Consider the following 26,757-nt stretch of genomic DNA (forward strand, 5'->3'; position numbering starts at 1 on the left):
CAGAGAATAGTAAGGGTCTCTTTCGCTTTATTGCTAACCAAATGCATTATGTATGGAGATCAATTAGGAGCCAGAAAGTGCTAGGATTTGGTACTGTGTTGTAAATCTTCTGTTTCCAGTGCGCTGGAGGCACCGGGCTAGGCTGTGTGGGTGGTGGGCTCGGTAAGTGCTTGTTAGGTGCCTGGCTAGAGGAGTCATTGCCCCCGAGGCTTCTGCTTGTTGGCTGTCACAATTTGGGAAGACAAAAAAGAAGCATACAGGGGCGCCTGGGTGGCTCAGTTAGTTAAGCGACTGCCTTCAGCTCAGGTCATGATCCCAGGGTCCTGGGATCGAGCCCCGCATCGGGCTCCCTGCTCCGCGGGAAGCCTGCTTCTCCCTCTCCCACTCCCCTCGATTGTGTTCCCTCTCTCTTGCTGTGTCTCTCTCTGTCAAATAAATAAATAAAATCTTAAAAAAAAAAAAGCAGACAATAACAGGTATGCCTTTTGCCTTTTTAAGGTGTGTGCTACAAATTTTGGTGATATTTGTCACGCCGTTGGACAAGAAGCCACTGAGAAATTTTTGGTATGTGAAGTTTTGCCAGTCGTAATTGCTAGTGCATTTCTTAGGGTACTTTTAGAATTGGTTGTGAAGTTTTGTATTTATGAATCTGTTACTTTGGAATGACAGCTCAATTTTGCATTCATCAGTTCCAAATTTCTAGACTTCCGAAGCCAACGTTTTTTCATAAGCGGTAGGCAGCTGGTCCATGGAACGGCGTGGATGTCACCCCAGCCCACTTTCCTGTGGGCTTTTGCTGCTACCTCCTCACTGGTCGCTTTCCCTGGTCTCTTCTCACTGTCTAAGCCACTCTATCTGTCTCTTTTCCACTGCTCTTTCTAGAACACTGTTCTACCATCTCACTCCTGGGCTTCAAGACCAGTGGGATTTTTCTAGGTTACAGGTTAAAATCCAGACTCTTTGGCCTTTTGGGTCCCCTCATCAGTGCCTTTCCTGCCTCACCTCCAGCTGCCTTCCTCAAGTCTGAACACTGTCCCGGCCTGGGCAGGTCTCACCTTTGGCTATGCATCTGACTCATGGGATGGGCAGGGAGGCGGGGAGGCAGGTAAGGCCCAGGGGTCTGCATTTCTGATAAATCCCCTCGTGATTCTGATGCACAGCAGGGCAGAGAACCACTTCACTAGCCAGTGGGTGGCTTTTCAGCTCCCTTGAGGCTTTCTGCTTTTCCCCCTTCCACACCTCTGCTCATTACTGCCCCTCTCTTTCCAGTGTCTTCCCCACCTGGTGGGACCCAACTCACACTTCAAACCCAGCTTGAATGTGCATATGCCTCTGTCAAGTCCTCTCCTTGTCTAGACTCACCTACCCACTGTGCCAGAGAGAATTAATTTCTCCCTTTTCAGCATCCCCATAACATTTTGCTCAGAGTACATGCGTGTCTCTTATCACACCTCATTATAGTTTTGCTGATGTGGGATCTTCACCCTATCATGTTCAGCTCTGTTTCCCTGGTGCCTACGCAGAACTATGCTAAATAAGTGCTTGCCACTTTTATTTGACAGGATATCCAACCTGTATTTTTATTTGACTTTTACTGGACAGGATTTTTATTGGACAGGATATCTAACCTGTGTGGTTAGAATTTAACCTCAAAAAAGTATACTCTTTAAATTGATTTTTAAATTTAAGTTCAGAAGCTCATTTTATTTTATTTCAAGTGCAAGCCATGTCAGCATAGTTCTGACCCCAAAATAATTTTTAGTGGGCTGTCGTTCTGAATGTACAGCAACTGTTGTCTTCTACTTAATGTATCTGAATGAAGAACAGCAGTGACCAACATACTAACCTTCCTGTGGGCGGATATTTCCATGATCATATATTCCCATTTGTGGGGCATTTTGGCTGATTATTTTACATTAGGATATAAAAAACAGAGCCTCATTTTTAAAGGATAAATTTTATTTATTAATATTTTTTAGAGAAAGAGCACAGGAGCAGGGGGAGTGGGCAGAGGGAGAGGGAGAGAGAGAATCTTAAGCAGGCTCCATGCCCAGTGCAGAGCCTGATGCCCGACTCGATCTCATGACCCTAAGATCATGACCTGAGCCGAAATCAAGAGTCAGATTTTTTTTTTTTTAAAGATTTTATTTATTTATTTGACAGAGAGAGACATAGCGAGAGAGGGAACACAAGCAGGGGGAGTGGGAGAGGGAGAAGCAGGCTTCCCGCCGAGCAGGGAGCCTGATGTGGGGCTCGATCCCAGAACCCTGGGATCATGACCTGAGCCGAAGGCAGACGCTTAACGACTGAGCCACCCAGGCACCCCAAGAGTCAGATGTTTAACCGACTGAGGCACCCAGGCGCCCCATTAAAGGATAAATTTTAAAAGACGATGTGATCATGACCTTCATACAGATGGAAAGCGAACATGCCAAAGATTTTATTTAAGTCATTTATTCACGAGGGAAACAGTAAGGTACAATACCTGGCTTAATGGAGAACTCAAAGTACCACACATGTATGGTCAGACCAGAGGATACTGAAGTGACCTTGCAAGGGGATTCAAAATTGCTCAGCATCCAGGGTGATAATCAGGTGCATTCCACTGGACACAATTTGCATTTCTGTGAACAGGAATTATTTGCATTACTATCGGTTTTTAACAATATACCTTCTATCACTAAAAGACCCTAGTTAAAGATCGTAATACCTGGAGGGGTGAGCTAGTTGGGATATGCACTCAATTTCAAGGTCATTTCACAATTTTTCTCTATATAATTCACATAGCTATGTGAATATTAGTCATTCTGCCTTTTAACCAAGTCATTTACTAGAATTAAGAGGTAAAGGAAATGTTTCTTTATTTTTCTTACCATAATTTCTCTTTGTCTCAAATGATTCCTTTTAGACTAGTATATATTTCCCTCTTCTTGGTCGTTAATTTATGGCTGTGCCTTAATTACATCATTAAAAAAGGTTCTGCCCTTCCTCAGGGTAGCCAAGTTTGAGTAGCATGGTTTTATTTGCTTTGGTAGATCCCAAAATTTTTTGAGCTCTGCTCAGATAATGTTTGGGGGATGCGAAAAGCCTGCGCAGAGTGCTTCATGGCGGTGTCCTACAGCGCGTCCCCCGAGGTCCGCAGAGCCCAGCTGTCACCCCTCTTCATCAAGCTCATCAGCGACCCCTGCCGATGGGTAAGTGCGGGCAGCTCAGCCGCATGGGCCACCAGCCGCGGCTCGCTGACTGGCCTCATCTTGGCCTCTGGACTTGTGACTATGTATTTTGTCTTTTCGGTTCCTGATTGGCTTACTTAGACCTCGTGGGGATTGGAGCACTCGAAATCTCCAAAGCTTGGGTGCCTGTGAAGAAGGGGGCACACGCCCTAACATTTGTAGTGACCGGACATCATAGGGCTGAGGAGTGAGAAGGGAAACACTCAGTGGAGAGTGACCTTTGCTGTTACTCTCACAAACACGCCTGTCATGATTCATACGGTCTGGTCAGGTGCTTTATGAAGTCTGGACTTGCTTGATGTGGAATTAAAATTCTAGAAGAATAAAAACTGCGTGATGGTACTAAAGTTCTCCTTATTTCTGTTGAAAAGAGTCGATTTGGAATTTGGAGAACGCCTTAGGAAGCAGTAAATCTGCTTGGACCTAATTCGGCGGACAGCGACCAGCCTGGTGGTCGGCCAGCTGCCCGGCCTGGGTCACACCTGGCCGACGCCACATTCACCGCGCTGTGCTCTCTGTTTGCAGGTGCGCCAGGCTGCCTTCCAGTCCCTGGGCCCCTTCATTTCCACCTTTGCGAACCCCTCCAGGGCCGGCCTCTATATTCGAGAAGACGGCACCCTGAGCATCCGACCACCAGCTCAGGATTTGGACTCTGCTCTCGCCTCCGGGTCACCCAGTGCGGGCAGTTGTGGTAACACTTCCTCGGCCTGGTGAGCTCCAAGCAGGATAATTACCAGGGCCCGCGCTTCACCTGAAGTGTCTACCTAAAATTTTAGCAATTATCTTGTCTAGAGTTTTAGTAACAGTGACCTTCTGGGCAAGATGGGATATTAGAGCTTTAATTATGTAAAGAAGCAAAAGTAATTGCAATAATGATTTTGAAACATGACTACTGGGTTATAAATAATGAAGCTACTGTGTCTCCTAAATTTAGATAAAATATTCATTGAGAGTAGTGATTAAATAACCTATAAAGAAAATTTTCTCTTACTTTTTGATTAATGAAGTTCTTTGGATAATTTACATAGGGAAGATGTGAGGTCTCCCAAATGTCTGTTTGTACCATGCAGTGTTACATGCCCATAAATATAGGATGTTACCTGCACGTACAGGTGACAGTCCTGACCCACCATTAGTGGACGCCATCCTGCCTTTCTAGTAAGTTCTAGTGATTGATCTTGGAGTTTCTCATCTTTCCTCGGAGGCCGATGGGTACACACCAACCAGACCATTCGAGGTCGTTGGTAAGCGTCTCTCCCCTGCTAGCATCACACGGGAGCAGGAGAGTGATACTTTACATCTCAGAGAGTACATATCCTTTTTACCACTGGTGCATCCTTCCCTCCATCTGTCTCCGTCAAAATTCACTGAGCTCCTGCTCTGTGTCCGGCCTGTGTGCAGCACCTTCCTGCTCAGGACTCACCCAGTGGTTTCGGGGGCTTTTGTGCCCCGGTGGCTGCCCCCTGGTGGAGGTACTGGCGAGCAGTGAGTGCGTGCAGTCTGCCCACTGAGGGCGTGTCAGCAGAAGCCAGGGCTCATCCACCACTTGAATAGAATGGAGGGATCGGCTGAACTGTGCGAGACATTTTCAGCACACATAATACTCCCAGGTGGGCAGAGGGGGATGATTGGACCTTTTAAGCTCTTGTGAGCTTATGAGCTTCTGTCCCTGGGAGACACAGGAGGTCGGGCGGCCAGGTAGAGAGGAGGACCGGGCTTGGGAGGACGTGGAGCTCACGTTTTCCCATTTTACTTCCAGTCCATTACATGGCGCTAAAAGTACTCCCCTCAATCTTCCCCTAGTTCCACGAAGCTGGTACACACGGAGCCGGACCTGCCCACGGAGGGCGCATCAACAGGAACCAGCGATCTCCTGCACAGCAGTAGCTCCTCTGGTGGCCTCATGGCAAACTCAGTGGAAGATTCTGCCTTGACTGGAGCTGAGTCAGCCAGGCTTTCCCCGGAGGCCGGTGCCTCCCTGAAGCTCCCTGATGGGGACAACCTCCCCATCCACTGCCACCCTGGACCGGGCTACTGTACCTGCCCAGAGAGTCCTGAGGATGTATTCAGTAATTTCATTTATTGGCGAACTCCTCTCCCTGACATAAGCAAGGACCTAGAGCTATTTCTGAGTGAGGCTGGGCCCCAGGAAAAGGGCTGCAGCAGGCCCGAGACCGTGCACCACAGTTGTGTGGCCCGGAGCGAGATTCAGAAAGTCCTCGATAGTCTGCAGGAGCATCTGATGAATGATCCGGATGTTCAAGGTAAACGTTGTCCGTTGTGATTAAAGAGAAAACAGGGTGTCTCTGGGTTGGGCGTTAGCCAGGCCTGTGTGTCGCTGCGCCTGTGTGTGTGTGTGTGTGTGTGTGTGTGTGCGCGCGCGCACGCGTGTGCACCCGCGCTCACTTCATGTCCACCGTGCACAGATGGCCAGGAGAGGGTCTCAGCCTCAGCACTGCCAGAGCCCTGGGGACCTCTGTGCAGGGCCCCGAAAGGGTTCTGCCTCCTTGTTTTGCAGTTATGCAAGGCTGAAGGCAGCCCTAATAGAAAGGCAGAGTTTGTGGGCATATCTATAACAGTGGAAATTTTATTAGCTGCTTGGATGCTGTTACATCATTTTCCACGTTATAGTGCTTTTTCTCGTTATTAACAGCTAAGGATGGTGCTCCTTTTGGAGCTTATTAACTCGGCCCTTAGCCAAACTTTAAGGTTTTTGTCTTTGTACAGCAAGGGAAAGTACAACTTCTTCTTTGGGGTGTTTTTCATGTTACGACTAGTGCTCCCACTGAGCGTCTGATCTGGGAGCCGGGCCTTGCGATCCATATCCATTATCATGCCTCTTCTTGCTCTAAACAGTGCTATATTTGTATTCTTCCTTGGGTTGGGGAGATTGGGAAAAACAACACTTGCTGCTGTTGCTGGGCAAAGATTTGTGAAGCTTTCGGGAAAGGAAATGTGAAAATCCAGTTAGCCCTGTGATTATTCTTTCTCTTTAAATTTATAAAGGAAAATAAGTCAATGTTTGCCAAAGGAATGAGCACATGTAACATATCACTTCTAATAGCTATAGACAAAGGTTTTGGTTTCTGGTTTTGGAAACCGCATTTCTAAAGCAGCATTCATCTCAGTGGTGGGCCCTGGGCTGGGTGCTGGGGCAGCAGTGACGGGCACACGGTCTCGTGGAGGGGGCTCCGTAAGCCACCATTGGTACAGGGTGTGGCTGGGGCCGGGCCGGGAGGCGGCGGGACGTGCTGTGGCGGCACAGGGCAGGACGCCTGGGGCCAGAGGAAATGTCTGGGAGAAGACCTTGCAGAGGGAGCGGCATTTCACGTGGGCCCCAAAAGACGACAGCTCGGAACCCACCATGCAGAGAAGTGGGGAGGGATGTGTCAGAGGTTCTTTCCAGTCCCTTGAAATCGTTTGTAAAATTTTGCGCATACGTGTGTGCCTCATTTTCATAGCTTTCATCAGAGCTCAGAGGGATCCGTGACCCCGAAAGTTTCAGAAATAAACGACACACTGGGGACTTGTGGACTGGCTGCAGCTGGAAACATGACTTGGGCCATTGCGAAGGGCCTGATGGGTTACACTAAGGAGGTGGGACCTTGTCCTGGGCCGAGTGGGGAGCCAGCTATGAGCTCTAAACATTTTAATGAATCTTAAGGTCTATTGAATTTACCTCGTAGAAAACAGGATGTAGGAACTATTGTGTGTATGTGTGTGTGTTTGGAGGTTGGGGACACGCACATCAGATTGTTTTTATAGAAAGGTGTGTGAAATATGTCATTTCTGCTGTTAGGAGGGTCTCAAGCAGTCATGCTGTGGACAAATGAATAGTCCTTGGGGCTTGGTGAGCAAGATCTGTACTCATCTGTGTGTACGGAGATGGATCGATTTCTGTGCATTGGGCAGGAGGTGCGGAGAAGGCAGCAATCCTCCTTTATACATGGGGGAGCAGGACCCCCTCACCGAGTAGGTGGACCTCCCAGACACTGGCCTTCAGGAACAGTGTGTTGTCTTTCTGTGAGAGATGATGGAAGCAAACTCTAATTGTCTTCATTGAGGCGTTTCGAGTTCAGATTTGATGCTCTGTGCATGGCTGGCGTTTAGTTGGAATAGTTAAAGTTAATGGCCCTAAATATCACCACCTCCCCAAGAGCTCATTCTGGGACTCCAGAGCATGCTTACTGCAGGGACAGATGTGTGGAAGGTGCGCACGTGTGTGGTGCGCCTGCATCCAGACTGTCTTGTTGTGAAGATCCTTCTCAAGTGAATCCCTACAAATCAAATAAAGTTATTAAAATTCTTGGAACTTCTCTTCCTGCAGCTCAGGTCCAGGTCTTATCAGCTGCTCTGAGAGCCGCACAGCTTGACTCTGTGAATGAGCCTGAGCACCAGCCGATGGAAGGTCGGCATGAGGGGTCCATTTTCGACCCCAGCCCTGCCTCGGACAATCAGACGGCTCTGTCGGCTTCATCATCGCAGAAGGAGCTCTCCGAGCCCAGGATATTACAAAGCACAGTAAGTGTTTGCCCTCTCCCTCTGCCCAGACGATGTGACAGAAATCACAAAGCTGCATTTTCTTTTATTAATATATCCTGGCAGAGATGATAAATGGCAAATTTAATTTTATTCTTAAGGTCATGTTTTGGATAACTAGACAACCAATCAATCAGGTGATTGATAACCCTGACTCTCCTAAGGAGAGGAGAGACCAACGAGTACCTTCCCTCTTCTCCAAAGATGTCGAGACTCAGTTCTTTGTGGGGATTAACCATCTAAGTGCCCGATTTCACTGCTGTTTTACAGCTTTTAGTCATAATAGCACAAGGTGGGTTCCGCGGCTCCTAGAACTGAAAGCCGGCCTCGGCCTCAGCAGGCGGACCACCGTGTCAGGCCCTCGCTCTGGAGACGCTCTTTGGGCACGTGGTCACCCCAGTAGTGATACTGGCCTGCTGTTCTTGGAGGAGAGACTTGGAAAAGCCAGCGGCTCAGTGGCTTCTATCCTGCAACCTGGAACTAGCCCCCGTGAGACACATCCAGGGAGAGGAGGGGCCCACAACTCTCTCGCACTTGAAGTCTCCCTAGCTTTCCAGCTCGCGAGGGGTTGGGAGGCTCTGATGCCTTCCTCACTCCTAGTGACTTGCTCTGACCACTTTGAGCTGGGGTCCTTCCCAGGTGGGGGCGAGGCTAGAGAATTAAAATCAGGGTGGGGTCCAAGATCATAAAGTCCTGGGCATGTTGGCATCTCCTCACTTCCTGTGCCATGATGGATCATCTCTTCCAGCCCGTGGTCTTGAAGGCCAGAGTACCAATTGCTCCACCATCCACGCAGTGGATAATTCTATCTTAGCAACCAAATGAACTTACCACCTCCCTTCCCCTCTAGGCCTGTTCCAATAAAACAAAACAAAAGACCCACTTAAAAGCCTGAATATAAAGTGTTTAGGAGTTGCTGACAGTTGTCTTCGATTAGTAAGAAATGAGGGGATATCCTATTTTGCTGGTTTGTTTTCAGAAATAGGCAAGAAAATGGTTGTTGTTACCCGTGCTGCCTGGAATGTGGAAATCACATGTTAGGTAGAAAGGCGTGGCCACGTCTACTGTGGCGGAGACCTGATCGGACTGGGGCTTCTTTGTCACGTGCAGAAGTGAGAGAAAGGGAAACGAACAGATTCCTCCAAGTTGGCTCTGTTGCATGAAGGATTTTGAAGGGCTGGTGCAAGCAGACCTTTGGTTTATGTTGTGGGATGTCAGGGCTCTTGAATTTGCAGCTTGATTCTTAGGTTCCACTGGGATCAGTCAGGATGCATCCAGTTGCAAAAGAAGGAAAAGGGACCAAAAAACTCCGAGAGCTTAAATGATGAGGATGGTGTTGTCTCGTAGAGACGACAGAAGAGCGGCTGAGGCCAGGGGGCTGGTTAACTCGGCTCCTTGACGTTGACCCTGCTCCCTGCTTCTATCCTGCCTTCTTAGTGCATCATCTGAGTTGCGCGATGCCCTGTGCAGGGCGGGGAGGGGAGGTGTGTTGCTTCTCACCTGTGTCTTTTGGCTGCCCGGTGGTTCTCTGGGGGGGATGACCTCACAATGCCTTTGGAGGTGGCTTTGGCCTGTGGTAGTGTACTTAACCATTAACGTGGCTCCTGGAGTAAGTGCTGTTCATGCCAACTGCACTGAAGATTTTGGAACCAGGTTAACTCCCGAAAGAAGAATAATGATTTATTACACATTAATATATATGAATTTATGAACTTGGAGAAATTGAGGTCTTAGGTTATCATGCCAAAATATTTGTTTTATCCTGTCCTCTATTAAAATAAGCACTATATTTCAGTGAAAATCTTGGGAATTGAAGGCCGTGGTAGTGTGCCTCCGAGCAAACGAAGCATCTATCGGTGTATTAATCGACTTTCCTGGATCATATATTGAGCTGATTTGTCAGGATCCATTAAGCTGGTAGACAGTATGACATTTCAAGTGCACGTGGGAGCCCATGTGACGGGTGGAGGAGAAGGTCAGGTCCATCTCCGCTAATGTAATCAATGATCAGAGACCAATATGTCACTGTTGAGTGTTCGTGCTCATTTTAATTGTTAACCTACTGTAAAGGTTCATCAGCAAACATTAGAAGTGTTTGTACATGTGAAAATCGAGGATAGTTTTCCAGGTAAATACTCCTTTATCGGCCACGCCTTCCCCCAAATTAGACAGGTCTTCTCCTTGCCTGTCCATCCGCCCTGACGGGTCCACATTGCTGCACATCTCCAGCTCCGAAGAAATACTGGACGTGCTTGCTCGCCCTGCCGTCTGGGGTGATCTCTGTCTTAATCGTGTGACTCTTAAAAGGGGGTTGGTTAACCACCCTGGGACGCTGGGACTTAAAGAATGGTCAGTGCAGACTCAAGTGGTCGCTCCTCATGGACATCCAGCCTGTCTTCTTTAAGGGCCTCAAGCAGTCTTGAGATGAAAATGCATGATATCTGTTTGCCTTGGCCCTTAAAATCACTGACCATGTCATCTATACCTGTGCAGATGTCTTTTTTAACATCTGGAGAGAGACCCCTGACTTGTCATTTCCAGCACCGAAAGACGATTCTTTGAAGGGAGAGTGGTAGGATGGCTCTCTGTTTGGGGTAAGTTGCTCACGTGTCCAATCAACTCTGCAGGACCCTGGCAAACCCTGCGGTGGGGCCGTTGACCAGCTGGAGATGGAGCAGAGGCATCTCCCCGCCCCACTTGAGGAGAATAAATCTAAATTACAGGTTTGTTCCTTGAAAAGAAAAGCAGCTCAAAACGTCACCTTTTCTGGGAGTCAAATTTAAGAATGGCCATGGGAACCAGATATTTTTCTTCCGTCAATATTAATGACATAGCTTCACTCGTTTGTGTTGCTACAATTTCCTCTCTAACTTATTAAAAAACAAATTCTAAAGGAGTACTAAAGTCTCTTTTGAACAATCTAGAATAGTATTTTAATAAAACAAGTCAAATAGGAGGAAAAACCTGACATCTGTACATTAGCATTTAGTGTCTATTTATACAAGTCATTTCAGGGTTTTTTTTGTTGTTGTCTGAAAAGGTTTTGACAGATTCTTTGATTGACCTGTGTTTGTCTTTGTTCTGTCTTGTGGCTAGGCTCTTGTGCTATGTAAGAACTCTTAAATGTTTTAAATTATCATATCCCCTTGTCCTGACGGAAGAGAAGGTAAGTGAGTGATGTCATAGGAAGGCGCTGTCCCGTCAGTTGGAAAAAGCTAGTGACAGTCGGCGTGTCCGGGCCGGGGCTCTAGGTGCTGGGCAGCTACAAGGGAAGAGTGTTTCCATTTTCAAGAGCTGTGTGCATCAGGCTAACCAAACCTTGGTGCCCACACTGTTCTCTGGGATATCAAATGTTAGACGAATTGGGAAAAGATTAGTGTGGGCCTTGCTTTAGCATCATTCCGTCCCAGTTGAAAATTTCACCTGCAGACCAAGAAGTCCGCCAGTCCAGAGCCCCGAGCTTCTCAGAGGCCTCTTCTTCCCCTGACATCTCTGCTTTGCTGTTTTCACCCCCAAGTCCCAGACCCCTTGTTTTTCCCGAGTATTCTCCTTCTTTCCTGCAAGCATGATGGTTTCCTTTCTCTGCTGTTTCCCAGGATGTAATACCTCAACCCCTGCTCGATCAGTATGTGTCGATGACCGACCCTGCTCGCGCCCAGACTGTCGACATTGACATAGCCAAACACTGCGCCTACAGCCTCCCCGGGGTGGCGCTCACCCTGGGCAGGCAAAATTGGCACTGCCTGAGAGACACATACGAAACGCTGGCTTCCGACGTGCAGGTAAAAGGAGCCCTTTCAGAGGCACCCATGGAAATGGGGTGGCCCCTCTGCCGGGGAAGAAAAGGCGAGCGCGGCGGGGCTCACTGGCCTGTATTTGCTGCGGGTGCCTTTGCCGTATTGATGGGGCTCCGATGAAATGAACCGTGGCGGCCAGCGCCCGGCAGTGTCAGGTTTATTCTAGAAGCGCCACTTAACACTCTTGGTAACATGGCCTTGTGCTTGCTTTCTTTGGTTTGTCTGGCCTCCTGTGCACCACCAGTGGAAGGTGCGTCGGACCCTGGCCTTCTCCATCCACGAGCTGGCCGTGATTCTCGGGGACCAGCTCACAGCAGCTGACCTGGTGCCCGTCTTCAATGGATTTTTAAAGGACCTGGATGAAGTACGAATAGGAATTCTTAAACACCTGTATGATTTTCTAAAGGTAGGAAGAAGGATTACATATAAAAAACAAACCTTCCCTCTTCAAAACAATTCTTAAAGCCGGGCTGTGGAAAAGTGTCCATGGACAACAGAAAGCAGCTAGTCTGGGTTTCTCCGGTTGAACTATACCATCCAGAGTCTTTACAGTGGGTGTTCTTTCAGTGATGGGTAAATATTTTTATATCTTTCCTCGTAATCTCCCTGTCCCTTGAAGCCCTAATTCTGTGGAGGATGGCAGACACGTAGCCTAGCATGCTCTGTGAGGGAGAAGGAGCCCAGGACCCCCGGGGGTAGTGCGCAACGTGCCCGGAGTCACCCAGGGGAAGAGCCCAGCCGAAACCCAATCTCAGTTCTGCATGAAGGGCTTTCTCTGCAAGACATTGCTGCTTCCCTGCTTGCCTTTTTAATTTTTTTTCCTAAAGGAATGATGAGTGTAAAAATAAGACTTTAAAAATGACCTAGAGAAACTAATTACTTGCATCCACATGACCACGAGCTGCCCTTGACAGACTGGGCTGCATGATGCACTGGGTTGGCTTTTCTCTCGTGGTGCCGGCATACACGAGCAGAGCCAGCTCCCCGGGAAGCAGCCGCGGCGTTGTCTTCGGAACACACACACATACGTGTTGTTTGCAGGCAGGAAATGATGAGAGAAGTAAGAGCTGGGGGCATGTGGAAACACACAAGCACATACACTAACCGGGGGAAAGGTTGGAAGCATTCAGGGGTCCCTGTGAGGTCTGTTCCCAGCAATGTTAATTCACAGCCACCCTGGGTGATGGATGGAGTTCAAGGCATTAGGGGAATGCCCAGTTCTTGCCGGGAACAAGTGTATAACTTCAAGTGTGATCAGACAGTGTATTTGGGGTCATTTTGAGAGATTCTCTATTTTTATTTATGTATACATTTTTAAAAAATAGTTGCTTCATGAAGACAAGAGGAGAGAATATCTTTATCAGCTTCAAGAATTTGTAGTGACCGATAACAGCAGGAATTGGAGGTTTCGATATGAACTAGCAGAGTAAGTAAAACCTGTTTGGGGATATGAGAAGGCAAATTAGATGGAATAATTCTTAATTTTCCTACCTTATAATTGATTTCTAAACTAGCAGTAATAGTGTTCTTTCGGATAAAGAGATTATGTTTTTATTAAGGGATAAAGTGAATTCCAAAGCTCTAAGTTACAAATACCACGGTCTCCGGGGAGACATTCATTTTCAGATGCAGACAGGGCTCGAGTCACTGTGGAATTAGTGTGTTCTGCTGTTCTATAAGGCAATTTATTCGAACCAAATAAAAGATGAATCACCCACTCTTCAATATTTTCCTGTTAATCGGAAGAGTTTTTGCCAGAGCTTTTCTGAACATTCTGAGTGTAGCCCTCTCTGCAGGGCACAGCGTGGTGTATGCACTTCAGCTTCTAAAGAAAATGACGCGACAGAGACAGACACGGAAAGGTCTCACCCAGACGAGACGATTATTAGATAAAAACGTCCCCCAAGGTGGCTGCTTTCTGCACGTCATTTTGTGCGTGAAGGACTTATTTAATCCTGGCTTGTGCTGGCCGGAGAGATGTTAAAGGTGTGCCCGGTTCTAAAAGAGCTAAAGCTTTGAATAAAGAGCTAAAGTCCCCTTCCCCAGGCGTGCCACGTGCTTTGCGACGTGCTCTGCGCGGTGCCGAGTGCATTTGGTGGTGACGGTGGGCGGCCTGGTGTTAGTTTGCCCCTGCCCGGGGTTTATCTCCCCAGCTTTAGTTTTCATTTTTCTTACCCTCAACTAGAAATCTCTCAAATCATTATCTTTGCTGTAGAAATCCATCAGGCTTTTGCAGCTATTCAGGATATGATTTGGCCGATGCCAGGGGCAAACTAAAAGATTTTCTCTTTGCTGTGATCTTTAATCATTATGCTTAATTTGAGAGATTGAGGTTTTAGTCATTATGCCGTGTTCCCAGCTTACATTCTGAGAGAAAAACAGGCCCACGTTTTCCATGAAAGCATCGCGCCCTCTAGCGGCCGTGAGAGGGAACTCGGCCAGGTCCGTCTCGGGCCGGGCGGACCTGCTTCCCCGGGGCCGGCGTGGGGGCCGGCGTGGGGGCCGGCGTGGGGGCCGGGGATGGGGCCAGAAATGGGGGCCGGGACCGCGGAACGGGCCCGGGGCCCGGGCTCATGGCTGGGGCTGGGGCCCGACTGACCCGCTTTCCCGGGGCCAGGATCGCGACCAAGAGACCGGGGCCGGACTGACCCGCTTCCCGAGGGCCGGGGGCCGGGGGACCGGCACGGGGATGGGGCTGGGCCGGCAGGGCTCGCGCCGCCGACAGCCTTATCTCCGAGCTCTGGCTATCTTCCATCTCGGCCGTGGTTATTGAAGCCAGAGCCACTGATATGAATTCTGTGCTCCCCCTGACCATGATATTGGTATCATTTTTCTGAAAACTGCTTTTTGATATGAAAGTATTCACCGGCACTCCTGGTTTCTGATTCTAACTTCCTTCCAATCTCTTTTTCATTTCCTTTCGTTGCCAGCGTGGAAGTAATGCCATTTATTTTCATACCCTTCTCTCCATCCCCATTTAGAAAACAGTGAAAGCTTTGGTGGCAGGTTTTTCCAGCCAGCCGTCTCCCGCATGCTTTCCCTCGGAGCGAAGAGCTGGCGCGCGCGGTTCTCTGCAAGCGGACCGCGCAGGGCCGCCCGCCGCCCGCCGCCCGCCGCTCGCTGCCCGCCGCTCGCTGCCCGCCGCCTGGGGGCCGGGGCCGGGGCCGGGGCCGGGGCCGGGCGGCGCGAGGTCCCTGAGCCTTCCTGCGCCCCGGCATCTCTGGGAACTTCAGCGGCCTGGCTATTTTTACCTTATCTGATTTGCAAAGTTTTATGTGCTCTCGAACCGATAACCTCAAATTGAAATAGTATCCCTATTCATAAATTTCTCAGCCTCTGTTTTACAAAGTTTAATTTATTTCCTTTTTGTTTGATTTGAGTGCGTGAGATGAAGAATGAGGATTTATTTATTTTTTTCCACTTTTTCTTTGCGTGGTATTTCACTCAGCTTTCTGCTTTTGGCATTTCACTGATGGAAAGCCTCCTCGGTCTTCATTTGCCTTAATCTCCCAGCCTAGCTATTTTTGTCTGTAAGATGAAGTGAGAGTAAAGAGAAATTAGTAAGGTGTTTTTTTTTGTCCCCCCAAATAATTTTCTTTCTTTCTTTCTTTTTTAATTTCAGACAGCTGATACTCATTTTGGAACTCTATAATCCCAATGATGTTTATGATTACTTAATGCATATTGCCTTAAAGTTGTGTGCAGATAAAGTTTCTGAAGTTCGGTGGATCTCCTTCAAACTAGTAAGGAGTCATGGCTTTTGTTGTTGTTGTTTGTGCTTTTTGGAAATAGGAATATTTATGTTCCTTCCATTTTAACTCCTCTGTTTTTTGCTCTTGATTTTTCAGTATACCTATGAAACCAGCTTTTAAATTTTGAAATTAGGGAAGTGTATTACAGTTTTATCAATACATAACATGGTTTTTTTCTTAAGTTGTACACTTCAGTGATAGAAATTGTAGATAAGTCATTTTATGTAAGAAACCCTTCAAACCATGACTTAGTGTTCCTTTTAAACACAGATTGGGTTTACTCGGCAGCATGGTTTTGTAGAAAAGTAGTGAGCAAGAGCTCCAGTGTAGAAGAGCTGATCCTGTTTTATGTGGGCTCATACCAGTTGAATACTGGGGGGGGGGATTGTCACTTGAAAATACTGATTCACTAAGGTACTCTCATGCTATTACAATTTTATAAAAATGACATGTTCTGAAAGGTAATGATTTAGTTATTATGCAAGGGACCATTTTCTAAAATTTGGAATCTTAAGATTAAGAATGTTCTTTTCTAATGCCGGTCCCTTTTTAAATTTCATTTTTATGAAGGGTTTCACGTGGGTGAGTGTGTGTATGTGCATTGTCATATATTTGAACATCTTTTTTCCTCTGTGTTCTAATGATGACCGTGACAAAAATGACTCTCTCCCTTGCTTATAGATTCATTTTAAAGGTGCATAAAAATGTCTGGTTTCTGTTTGAGTAGGATTCATAATTCAAACAGATGGCAGCATTTTAAATGTGCACCTCTGATATTTTTCACAGGTGGTGGCCATTCTGCAGAAGTTCTACTCCCACAGTGAGCGCGCACTGGGGTTAAATTTCATCAGTGAGCTCATCGTAAGGTTCCGGCACTGCGCTAAGTGGGTTGGAAGGCAAGCTTTCGCTTTCATTTGTCAGGTTAGCACGGCCTGGGGGGAATCTCCCCTGGGCTTATGTTGCTGTGGACTGATATCAGATGCACCAGACACAGAATCCCAGCCCTGAAATACCAGCTGGGAATTTGGGGATCAGTGGACCGAACCCCTTTATCTCACAGGAGATTGTGATCGGCCCAGTCAGGCAGAATGATTGGCCCAGGGTTACCCCACCCATCTGTGCATTCGGCCTGTAGATGTTGACTGAATGTCTCCTGTGTGCCGGGCGTGTTCTAGAAGCTGCAGACAGAGAGTGAACAAACTCCTGCTCCCCCAGCACCTTCCATCTGGTGAGGTGAGGGCGAGGCCCAGAGTCCTGCTTCTGCCGTGCCCAGTCCAGGGCTGTGGTCATCCCTGTCCCTGCCCTCAGCCAGCTGCCTGGCAGGGAAGGTGGGGTGAAGAACAGAGCAGTAGGTTAGGGCAGAGACTGTTGAATCCCTCTGAAGTGAAGTTCATGTCAGCTGTCCAGCATCTCTGGTCACCCTCTCTACTTAGTGTCCTGGAAATGGTGCGGGTCAGATTGGCTGGGGCTGATGGCTGCCATTTCTTGGACGCCTCTGTATGCCAGGTAGCTCATCATACATACATCTGATCCTCGGCGGTTAAGATCGGCCGTGTATCAAGCATGTCACACCCATGTACTTTCAGACCAGTTGTTTAAGGTGAAGCAGCTGAAGCCCAGAGAGGTTAAGTAACTTGATCAAGAGCACACAGGAAGTGTTAACACCGTGATTTTTTTTTTTTCCTGCTAACGTGTTATTTAAAAAGTTTTAGCCTTTCCCCTTGCACATTTTCAAGCATGTACAAAGGCGGAGGGAATAGTATGGACTCTCCATGAACCTGTCACCCAGCTTTGTCAATATTACAGTAAAGCTGTAATTGGACTCTGGCTGATCCTCATACCCAGTTCCCCCACCAAAGGACTCACCAGGGCCCCCTGTTGGGCTGGCGGGGCATCACAGGGTACTTTCGTGGTCTGCTTTGAAAAGGGCAGTGGGTGGCTGAGTAAAGTGCCAGATTCACAACCACAGGCCTGACGCCACAGACTTCTGTGAGGAAGAAGCCAATCCTGTAAATGAGGGATTGGGCTCAGTCCATAAGTCCATATCAGTCTTGGTAAATGAGTTATCTTTTTTTTTTTTTAAGGTTTTATTTATTTATTTGACAGAGACACAGCGAGAGAGGGAACACAAACGAGTGGGAGAGGGAGAAGCAGGCTTCCTGCAGCGCAGAGAGCCCAATGCGGGGCTCGATCCCAGGACCCTGGGATCATGACCTGAGCCAAAGGCAGACGCTTAGTGACTGAGCCACCCAGGCGCCCCTAAATGAGATATCTTTGCTTTTGTCTTTTAATTCTTGATCTGAGATTTAGAAAATCCATGATGAGACAAAAGGAAAAAAACACCCACTAATTTTCTTCAGGAAAAATCAGTGTGTATGCGCTTTCACGAATTATTAATAAGATTTAGAAAACCCACGACAAGACAGACAAAAGGAAGGGGGGGTCACTTGATGGTTATTTCAATGCTGCTCGGGGGAGCGAGCCTGACCTGGGGGCTGATGAGGGCCCACGCTGCAGAGGGGGACGAGCTGCTGCCTCTGCCTGGCCTCGCATGTGCCCAGCACCTGGGAAACACTTAGTGGACACCTGCAGCTCTTGTCACCCTGTCGCGGGAAGGTGTGCAGGATTTAGAATCCACACGCCTGGTTTGGACTCCCCACCCCACCCCAGTCGCTGGTGCTCATTGACTAGGAGACCTGCGGTGGCCCCACACCAGACCACAGTTTCCTCCCCTGTAAAACTGGGCTCACTCTGGCTTCCATGGCTGGCCGGGAGCTGTAGGCCTCTGTCAGCGGAGTGGCAGTGTGCCTGCCGAGGCAGCATTTGTCAGGTGTTCACACAGGGGGCCGGGCCTGCATGGGAGTCTGGGGCTGGCTGGCACTAGACAGGCCTGGCGCCAGCCCTCAGAACCCGAATTCTGGTGAGTAACAGAGGGGAGGGCCCTCAGCCTTCATTGGTGGGCGCTTTGCTAGATTCTTTGCAAAAATGATCTGCCATTCCCCCCCCCACCCCTACTTCCCCATTTTACAGGTGGGGAAACCAAGGCCCAGAAAGGTGAAGCCACTCACTCCAGGCCATGAAGCTAGTAAGTGTCCAAGTTAGGTTTGAAGCTAGGCCTGTCTGACTCAGAATCCTTTATTTTCTTCACCAAATTTTATACCACCTATAACCCAGTCCTTGGTGAGGACTTAGAAATTGTTAACTGTGTTTCTAACCAAATTCAGTGGTTGAGATTTTAAGATTCACACACACACACACACACACACACACACACCTCAGACCAGCAGACCCCGAAATTACTTCTTTGGAATTGTGGAAGGGTGTTTTTAGAAGAAACCTGCTGACCACTGTGGAAAAGTATCAATTCTTTGGCTGTGGCTTTCTCTTGTGGCAGGCGGTGGTGAACGAGGAGTGCATCCCTGTGGACCAGTTTGTTGAACACTTGCTCCCCAGCCTTTTAAGCCTTGCCTCAGATCCTGTGCCAAATGTGAGGGTTCTGCTGGCCAAAGCTCTGCGTCAGACGCTGTTGGAAAAGGGTATGTGGACCGTTTTTCCGAACTTACACAGTTTAAAGTTCACCAAGCAGCAACTAGTCTTCCTCTTTAGAAACTTGTCTGATCGCATACTTCAGACATTATATAAATTGATGTATTAACTTTTATGCAGAATATTTTGTTATTTATAAAATGGTGGTTTAGTTTTCACATTTAATGAGCTTCATGGTAAAATGCAGAACTTCACAGTCTTCTAGAAATGGGGGAAACTTTTGTAAACGTTGAGTTACGACACAGACATTATGAAAGGCAGCCAACGTAAGCCTTCATTACGGTGAGGTTTGCAGCCTATTACTACGTCCTGAATAGGACGTGACGCAGCATTGCGTCCCTTGGACGGCAAGTTCGCACCTGCACCACGTGCGGAGCCGACCCCTTCCAGCCGGTCCCGGCAAGTGCCTGTCTTCCCGCCGCGCCCCCAGCCCCGCCCCACCCTGCCAGCCGCCTGTTCCCCTCCCTGCCAGCCACACACTGGCCGTTCTTTGGTAGTGGAGGGAAGGAAAGATGACATGCAAAGTTTTTAAACTATAATTTAAAAAATACGCATAGCCGTTCTTGGGAGTCCATCTTCGAAATTGAGGAAGTTACTCCTTGAGGAAAGCAGTCAGGTTATCATTCCGAAGGCCTTACGTATGTGGTTACTCTGTGAAGTGATTTATTGTCCTGAGGTGGGGTCTAAAACCCCCCCAGCACTCGAGTCTGTTTCGGAGCCCAGTTCAAGGCGCGTGTGAGCCAAATTACCGTTTTCTCTCTTTAGCGTACTTGAGAAATGCCGGTAACCCTCATCTTCAAGTCGTTGAAGAGACCGTCCTGGCTCTGCAGTCAGACCGGGACCCAGATGTGTCCTTTTTTGCCACCCTGGAACCAAAGCGGCGGAGCACCGCAGACAGGCCTGTGCTGGCAGAACGGAATTAGCCGCCCTGGGATCCCGCGCGCCGCGGCCACGTTGTTGGTGGCCACATACCTCTCACCCCCGCTTGTCAGGGGTCTGACTGTGCCACACCTTCTGAGGGAAGAAAGATTTCTGAAACTTTGAGGGCGGGCACTCAAATGACCCCTTTCCCATCCGCCGCCCCAGGGACTGCACCTGGGACGGGCACCACCCTCTGCGCCCCTGCCTGCTGATCGGGATGCCCGCGACAAGGCTGTAGCCCCAGGTGGCTAGCTGGGCACGGGGGTCTCCATAGCATCAGATCGCCTTCTCCATGACAGACTGACTATACTATTTAAAGCCCCCTTCCTCCCAAAATAAAGTAGTTTATTAGGAGCTTTTAAGTCTTTAAGAGACTTGCATATTTGGCTTCCCTCATGCTTTCCTGTAAAATATAGTTTATGGTATTACATTTTATTTTTAACTGAAATAATGTACATATGTAAATAACTCCTGACAGGAAGAAAATATATTAACGTAATATTAGCCTCCTATCAGTGAACAGAACAAATACATCATTTAAATTTATGCTCCACTTTGAAGTGCTGCAAATATAGCCCAATTTGTTTACTTTTGAAAAATGTGATAGTTAAGGAAATCTACTAAAGAATGATTTATGGCAGTCTTTCTAATGTACTTTTGTATAAACTGTACTTGGAACTTTTCCTCAGGCACTTGTCCCTCCCCTTCTTGCGGTGACTGTATTCATAAAGCTGTACTGGCCTTTGACAGAGGCAGAAAGTAGAAAGATTTTTCATTCTTACATGGATTTATTATCCTACGTTTAAGAATGCAGGAGGGAAATTGATCATTGAGATGCACGGATACTGACTTTATAGCTAATGCTTTAGAATCTTTAACAGACTAGGAACCCACAGTTCTGATCAGTCCATATACTTGTCAGGGATTTGGGAGTTAAATTATGACACTCTTCAATTTGACTTAAGTACACCGAATTTAGATTTCATGCTTTTAAAATTTAGACTAAGATGCTCTAGAACTTAAACAGGGTTTTTGTGAATAATTTGAGATTCTATAAACGTTTCATTAAGTTCTGTATAACATGTAGGCTCATGTTATTTTTCTTGCTTCTATTTTTAATCTTCTTGCAAGCAGGCATAAAGGAAGGAAGGAGTGGCCCATTTGGGGTTCAAGAGCTGGCCGCAAAGGGCATGTTGCTATTGCCATTCTTTCCTTGGATCTTTTTCTTGTCTGTCTTGTCTTTTCTTTCTCCCTTTTTTAAAAATAAAATTTTTGGAGCTATATATTGAATTTCCTGGTATACAGGATGTTGTCCCCCTCCCCCAAATTCCACTGAGCTGATTCTTTAAAAAGAAAGGAAGGAATCTATACTGTGCCAAAGAAAATAAGGTACATGTGTGAGAATTTCAAATTGTAACCCAGCGTAGCATTTGGGCAACTCCAGCAGAGCGTGAGCTAATAAATTGTGGAGGCTACGTATTAAGAGAAACAAAAATCAATCAGTCCATTTTGTGTTCAATACTTGCCTAAAGTAAATAGATGGAGACATTGTTTTGCTTCAGTAACAAACAATTTTTAATTTTTTTATTGTCTAGAAATTGCGATTGTCATATTGTTAAAATCTGTTGACCTGGCAGCAAGTAGAATTATTCACCTGGAATTTTGTATTCTGTGCAGACCTTCACTTTCCATTAAGGAAAAAAAAAATAACCTCAGTCTGTGTTGTGATGTGTAGAATTTGCATGCTGAAACAAATGTGCTTGTAGAGACTCTGGTAAAAAAATCCAACCTTAAAAAGTTCAGCTTATACACTAAAAATGGTCTATAACTTAATATGAATGCCTTTCCAGTGCAAAGTTTTGTTTTTGTTTTTTTTTTAAGACTGTAATGTCTCTGCAAAAAGTATGTTTAAGGCTCACATTTTATTCTTCTTTTGTAACAACTGAGATTTTTCTGATGTGGTTCTGCCCCCCTCCTCACCTTCCTTTCTCTCGTGCTCCTTCCCCCATCACTACAGCTCTTTGTGTATTAATTGTTCCTAGGTGTGGGGTGCTGAGTGTTTGTGATTTGATCATCACACGTAAGCTTCCTGTGTACTTGAACACTCTGCCTCCTCTTGGGTGAATTAATGGAAAAGCACGAGATGGGTTTCTCACAGATGGAGCTCCCTTGAAAGGCATCTTAACAATGGAGCCGGCTCAGCCGCGCGCCAAGTGGACGTTTCCCCCTTGCTGAGTGTTTTCATCAGCACCTTTCTCCCTCGGAGAATTCGAGAGCGTTTTCAGAACTGATGGGTTTTCATGGGGCTCTGCAGACCCTCACGAAGACCCGGCTCCCGCTTCCGGAGCGGCCTGAGCGCCGGGCCCAGCTCCGTGGGGCTTTTCATTGGTGCCAGAAATAGGATTGTTAAGCATGGCTACAGACCGCACCTGGCAACTCCAGACGAGGCATGCCGGGAGGGTTTAGGGCGATTCACTCCAGGCCGTAGGCCCTGAATTTTGCAAAGACTGTATTGCAAACGGGGGGGGACTGGAGGGGTCCTCAGGGCTGCCAGGTTACAGTTAGTGACCCGGAGAGCAGCTTGGAGGCTCCCGGGGCCGTCCGCGGGGCTCTGCTGGGCGCGGGGCGGGGGGGCGTGGTGACGCGGGGGGGCCGTGCTGCCGGGGGGGCCGTGGGGCGGGGGACCGTGCTGCGGGGGGCCCTGCGGCAGGCGGCAGGCACGGCGGGCGGCGGCGGAGCGTGGCGGGGGGCGCCGCCGGGGGGCGCCCTGGGCTCTGACCCCGCGGCGGGCCGGCGGTGGGGGCGGGGGGCGGGCTCAGCCGGCCCGCGGCCCCTCCCCGTGCAGCCCCCGGCCCGCGCCCCCGGCCTGAGCGGCGTCGGGTCCCCGGAGGCCGCGAGTCCGGCGCTCGACTTGGCCCCGGACGCCTCCCCAGAAGCCTTCGACATGTGGGTGCTGCTGGAGGAGACCGGGGAGATGTTCCAAGTGACAGACTGCCGCAGCGACATGACGGTGCGGGAGCTCAAGGAGGAGCTGGACCTCACAGTCGGCATCCCCTTGGACCTGCAGCGGCTCCAGTACCTGGACCAAGGTGACCCCTGCCCACCCCCTTCCCTCCCACGTGTATGGCCTCCACCGGGGCTCCGGGTCCCCTTCTGACCCTGCAGTCCTCGAAGGGACCCCTGCCCGCGTGAGGACCCCCCCCAACCCCCAGGTGTCAGAACAAACCCCACCCCACCCCCTGGAAGCCCCAGATGGAAAAGCCAGCCCAGGCCACGAAAGGAACTTCCCAATCCCGACAAACCAGGTTCACATTAGACCTCAAATATCAAGACACACCCTGTCCACAGCAAGGCCCTAATCCACAAATCTTGGCTATGTCAAGACTCTGGTCCCAAAGCAAGCTGTCTAGTCAGACCTGCCAACCCTGAGCAGATCCTGTCCATGTCAGGACCCCAAATCTCAACAAAGGCGCTGCTGCCTCAGCAAAACCTCTCAGACCCTCAAGCTGCCCTTGTATTTATCAGAGACCCAAATCCCAAAGCCAACAGGGTCCACATAAGAGCAGAAGCCTAAAACAAAGCCTGTCCTCAGTGGGACCCTACAATCTAGGGCAAACCTTCCCATGTCAGGACCCCAAACTCAAAGCAAACTTCCAAAAACCCATGTTGGACTCATAACCCCCCCAGTCCTCCAGCCAGCCATATCCACACAAGGATGCCAAAGCCTGAAGCAAACTGTGCCCAAGACTGAACCCCAAATCTCCAGGGTAATTACAACTACCTCAGAACCCCAAATTCTCTGGCTACTCTGTCTACACAAGGATGCTAAAGCTCAGAACAAACCATGCCCACTTCAGGACCCCCCAAACCCAGTGCAAATCTACCTAGGACTAAACCCCAAATCTCCAGGGTAACCAAGACTACCCCGGAACCCCAGATCCTCCGGCAGCCCTGTCCATACAAGGATGGTGAAGCTCAGAACAAATTCTGCCCACTTCGAGACCCCCAAACCAAGAACAAACTTGGCCAAGACTGAACCCCAGATCCCCAGGCTAACCATGCGACCCTCAGAACCCTGAGTCCTCTAGCAACCATGTCCACCGAAGGACACCTAATGCCTGAAACAAACTGCCCACCCCAGGACCCCGTATCTCTATGCCAACCATGCCCATGTTTGAACCCCAAATAAATCCCCCAAGCTACCCCTGCTTGCAACAGAAACCTGAATCCCAAAGCAGATTCTACCCAGATCATGACCCTAAATCCCAGAGCAGATAAACCCATTTCTGAGCCCCCAGTCTCTAACTAGCCACTTATGCATCGAAACCCCAATCCATTGGGCCATCTCTAAGTGAGGATGCCAGAACCCAAAATGAACTCTTCCCACATCTGGAAGCCAGTTCTTAAGCTCACCAGGACCGCGCCAGAACACCAATCCCAAGCAAAATATCCTCATCAGGTCTCCAAAGCACGAGACAAACTTTGCCCATAATAGGACCCCAAAACTCACACCAAACATGCCCATATCTGAACCCTAAATCTCATGGAAACCATGTTTAAGCCAACCATACCCATGTAAGGAAGCCAGAGTTCAAAGCAAGCCTTGCCTACGTGAGGACCCCAAATCCCTCAGCCAGCCTTATCCACACCAGAACCCCAAGCTCTAGACCAAATCTTGCCCATCTCAGGACTCCAAATCTCAGAGCAGAACCTGTTGCCACCAAAACCCCCAATTCCCAAGGGCTGACCTATCCGATTCCTTACACTCAGTGGCTGCAGTACCTAGGACTACATTAGAACCCCAAATCCCAAAACAAGTCCTGCCCATTCAAGGACTCCACATCCCAGAATAGACCCTTCCCATACCAGGATCCCCAAACAGAAAGCAAACCTTGCCTTCATCAGAACCCCACATCCAGAGCAAACTCTGCCCTTGTCAGGACCCCAAATCTCAAGGCAAACCCTACCCACATTTGAACCCCAAATACTGGCACTAACCCAGTTTGTATCAGAACCCCGAATCTCAAGCAGTGTTCTTGTCCACGTCAGGAGCTCAAAACTAGCCCAATCGGAATCAGAGTCCAGCACCCAAAGCTCACTGTGGCTAAATCAGGACCCCAAGCCCCCTATCCAGACAGATCCCATGTGGGTGGCACCCAGTGGAGGGCGAGGACTCTAGAGCCCCATCTCTGTCCATCAGTCTCCATCCCTCAGCCTGAGGGACCTGGCTGTCTTTGTCCCGATCCCTATAATATTTAGGATATGAGAACAGGATCAAAGCCCCTGGGCTCCATCATCTCCCCACCCGGTTGAAATCAACGCAAAAATACTTCAAGAAAACGGACATATAAAAAACTCTGTGGGCTGCAGCACAGAGGATGTGAACAGCGATGTTGCAGAGACCCTGCCGTTGTACTGGAGGGCCGGGAAGCGGTGGAGACAGGCCGAGATCTGAGAGCAGCCTGTCTCCACAGTCTCCGTCCCCCCAGACACTGCCCTTCCGGGGCTCAGCTTCCTAAGCTGCAACGCAGAGCCTTTCGGCTCTAGAATTCTCAGTGCCAGGTCCCCCTCTAGACAGGGATGACTTGGGCCAGAATACCTTCCTTTGCTCTCTTTGATGCAGGTTAAGCACCTTCTGTGACATCCTTATTTTGCTATAGTGTCTGGAAGATGCTTGGGGGCATTTTTGAGACTTTATTTGGAAAGAAGTTTGTATCTCAAACCCAGTCTCTATTGAACACATTAACGATTGAGCTGCTGAAGGACAGTAAGCATACCAAAACAAGTAATTCGAAAATTATGTATCCTGAACTACAAATGTCTGGCACCCCTTCTGTTAGTTTATTTTCCCTGATGAGCTGTGCTGAGCCATAAATTCAAGAGAGCTACGAGGCAATGGAAGACACCTAGTGACTTGTACGATGTCACAATCCTCTCGCTCAGCAAGCACTTAGCAACTGGGAGAAGCTTGACCTCTCCTGCCGTTGCAACCCCTCCTGTTGACAGCAAACAAAAAAAGAAAGAAGGTACTACTACGTTGAGAAAAGTAAATGTGGGTTCCTGCCCATAAATAACCCGCTGATGCCTCCTTACCCACCTAAAGGTGGCCAGGGAGGATCACGTGAGATAACGTGTGCGTGAAAACCTTGAGAGACACAAATCTAAAAGGGGTGAGCAAAATTCATGGACAAGGGGCGATCTTACACTTTTGTTGTCAACTCTAATAATTGAGCTGGTGATAATTAGTATTTGTGTAAGCTCAAGGCAGTTGCTGCCTGCCTATAAAGAGAGAATGCTCTGATTTCTCAAAGAGAGCTATTCAGCATGTGTGAATTGCACTCTTGTCTTTCTTAGGGAAACACAGCTTTACTCGATTTTTTTCAAAGTTATTAGGAAGTCAAGTTGTCTTACTGAAGACTACTGATTATCCTCTGTGTTAGAACCACAAATAAGACCCTAATTAACAAATTTGCTAATCGCTATTCCCTGTTCACACCCACCATCCGAAGTTTCTCGTAACCACCAAAGGGGGCCAGCGGAGCCTAGAGCGACACATGCATGGCACTGGGGGGGCAGGCAGGTCTGGCTGGAGTCCTGGTTTTACTATTTCCTAGGCATGGGAGCCCCAGTTTGCTCACCAGCAAACGGCAATGACAAACCTGGCTCGTCATGAGGATTAAAGAGTGTAGGTGCTTGGGACAGGCACTTAGTAATCCCTCGGTCGTGAATCCAAACAACTCATGAATTCCACTCGGAATAATGGCTAACCTGACCTGGCCGAGTCGAGACTTTACACTTGCGGCATCACTTGTAGAGAAAAGAAATTAATGATGTTATTCTTTTTTTTTTAAAGATTTTATTTATTTGAGAGAGAGAGAATGAGAGAGAGCAAGCACATGAGAGGGGGGGAGGGTCAGAGGGAGAAGCAGGCTCCCTGCTGAGCAGGGAGCCCGACGCGGGACTCGATCC

At 48.5% G+C, this 26,757-nt stretch overlaps 2 protein-coding genes across 4 annotated transcripts in view; both read left to right on the plus strand.

Moving 5' to 3' along the window:
- The window catches only part of LOC102741653 (serine/threonine-protein phosphatase 4 regulatory subunit 1-like), an 81,647-nt gene extending 60,003 nt beyond the window's left edge, over positions 1 to 21,644 (plus strand). Inside the window, exons 8-20 of one of the 3 annotated variants that reach the window (XM_081832527.1) lie at positions 499 to 564; positions 3,036 to 3,194; positions 3,759 to 3,943; positions 5,037 to 5,497; positions 7,561 to 7,754; positions 10,400 to 10,495; positions 11,369 to 11,554; positions 11,814 to 11,975; positions 12,895 to 12,995; positions 15,192 to 15,312; positions 16,108 to 16,242; positions 18,716 to 18,857; positions 19,633 to 21,644. In XM_081832527.1, coding sequence (XP_081688653.1) covers positions 499 to 564; positions 3,036 to 3,194; positions 3,759 to 3,943; positions 5,037 to 5,497; positions 7,561 to 7,754; positions 10,400 to 10,495; positions 11,369 to 11,554; positions 11,814 to 11,975; positions 12,895 to 12,995; positions 15,192 to 15,312; positions 16,108 to 16,242; positions 18,716 to 18,857; positions 19,633 to 19,790 — 2,166 coding nt within the window. In that variant the 3' untranslated portion in view covers positions 19,791 to 21,644. Of the gene's footprint in view, positions 1 to 498; positions 565 to 3,035; positions 3,195 to 3,758; positions 3,944 to 5,036; positions 5,498 to 7,560; positions 7,755 to 10,399; positions 10,496 to 11,368; positions 11,555 to 11,813; positions 11,976 to 12,894; positions 12,996 to 15,191; positions 15,313 to 16,107; positions 16,243 to 18,715; positions 18,858 to 19,632 lie in introns of those variants that run through there. The other 2 variants (XM_081832528.1, XM_081832530.1) reach the window with 2 other exon arrangements.
- Positions 21,645 to 22,732: 1,088 nt separating this feature from the next.
- The window catches only part of ANKRD60 (ankyrin repeat domain 60), a 7,403-nt gene continuing 3,378 nt past the window's right edge, over positions 22,733 to 26,757 (plus strand). The window contains exon 1 of the mRNA XM_081832258.1: positions 22,733 to 22,907. Within this exon, the coding sequence (XP_081688384.1) occupies positions 22,733 to 22,907 (175 nt within the window). The remainder of the gene's footprint in view (positions 22,908 to 26,757) is intronic.

The sequence above is a fragment of the Leptonychotes weddellii genome, chromosome 10, assembly GCF_054177405.1.
Source record: "Leptonychotes weddellii isolate Sample4059 chromosome 10, ASM5417740v2, whole genome shotgun sequence".
NCBI classification, from domain to species: Eukaryota; Metazoa; Chordata; class Mammalia; order Carnivora; family Phocidae; genus Leptonychotes; species Leptonychotes weddellii.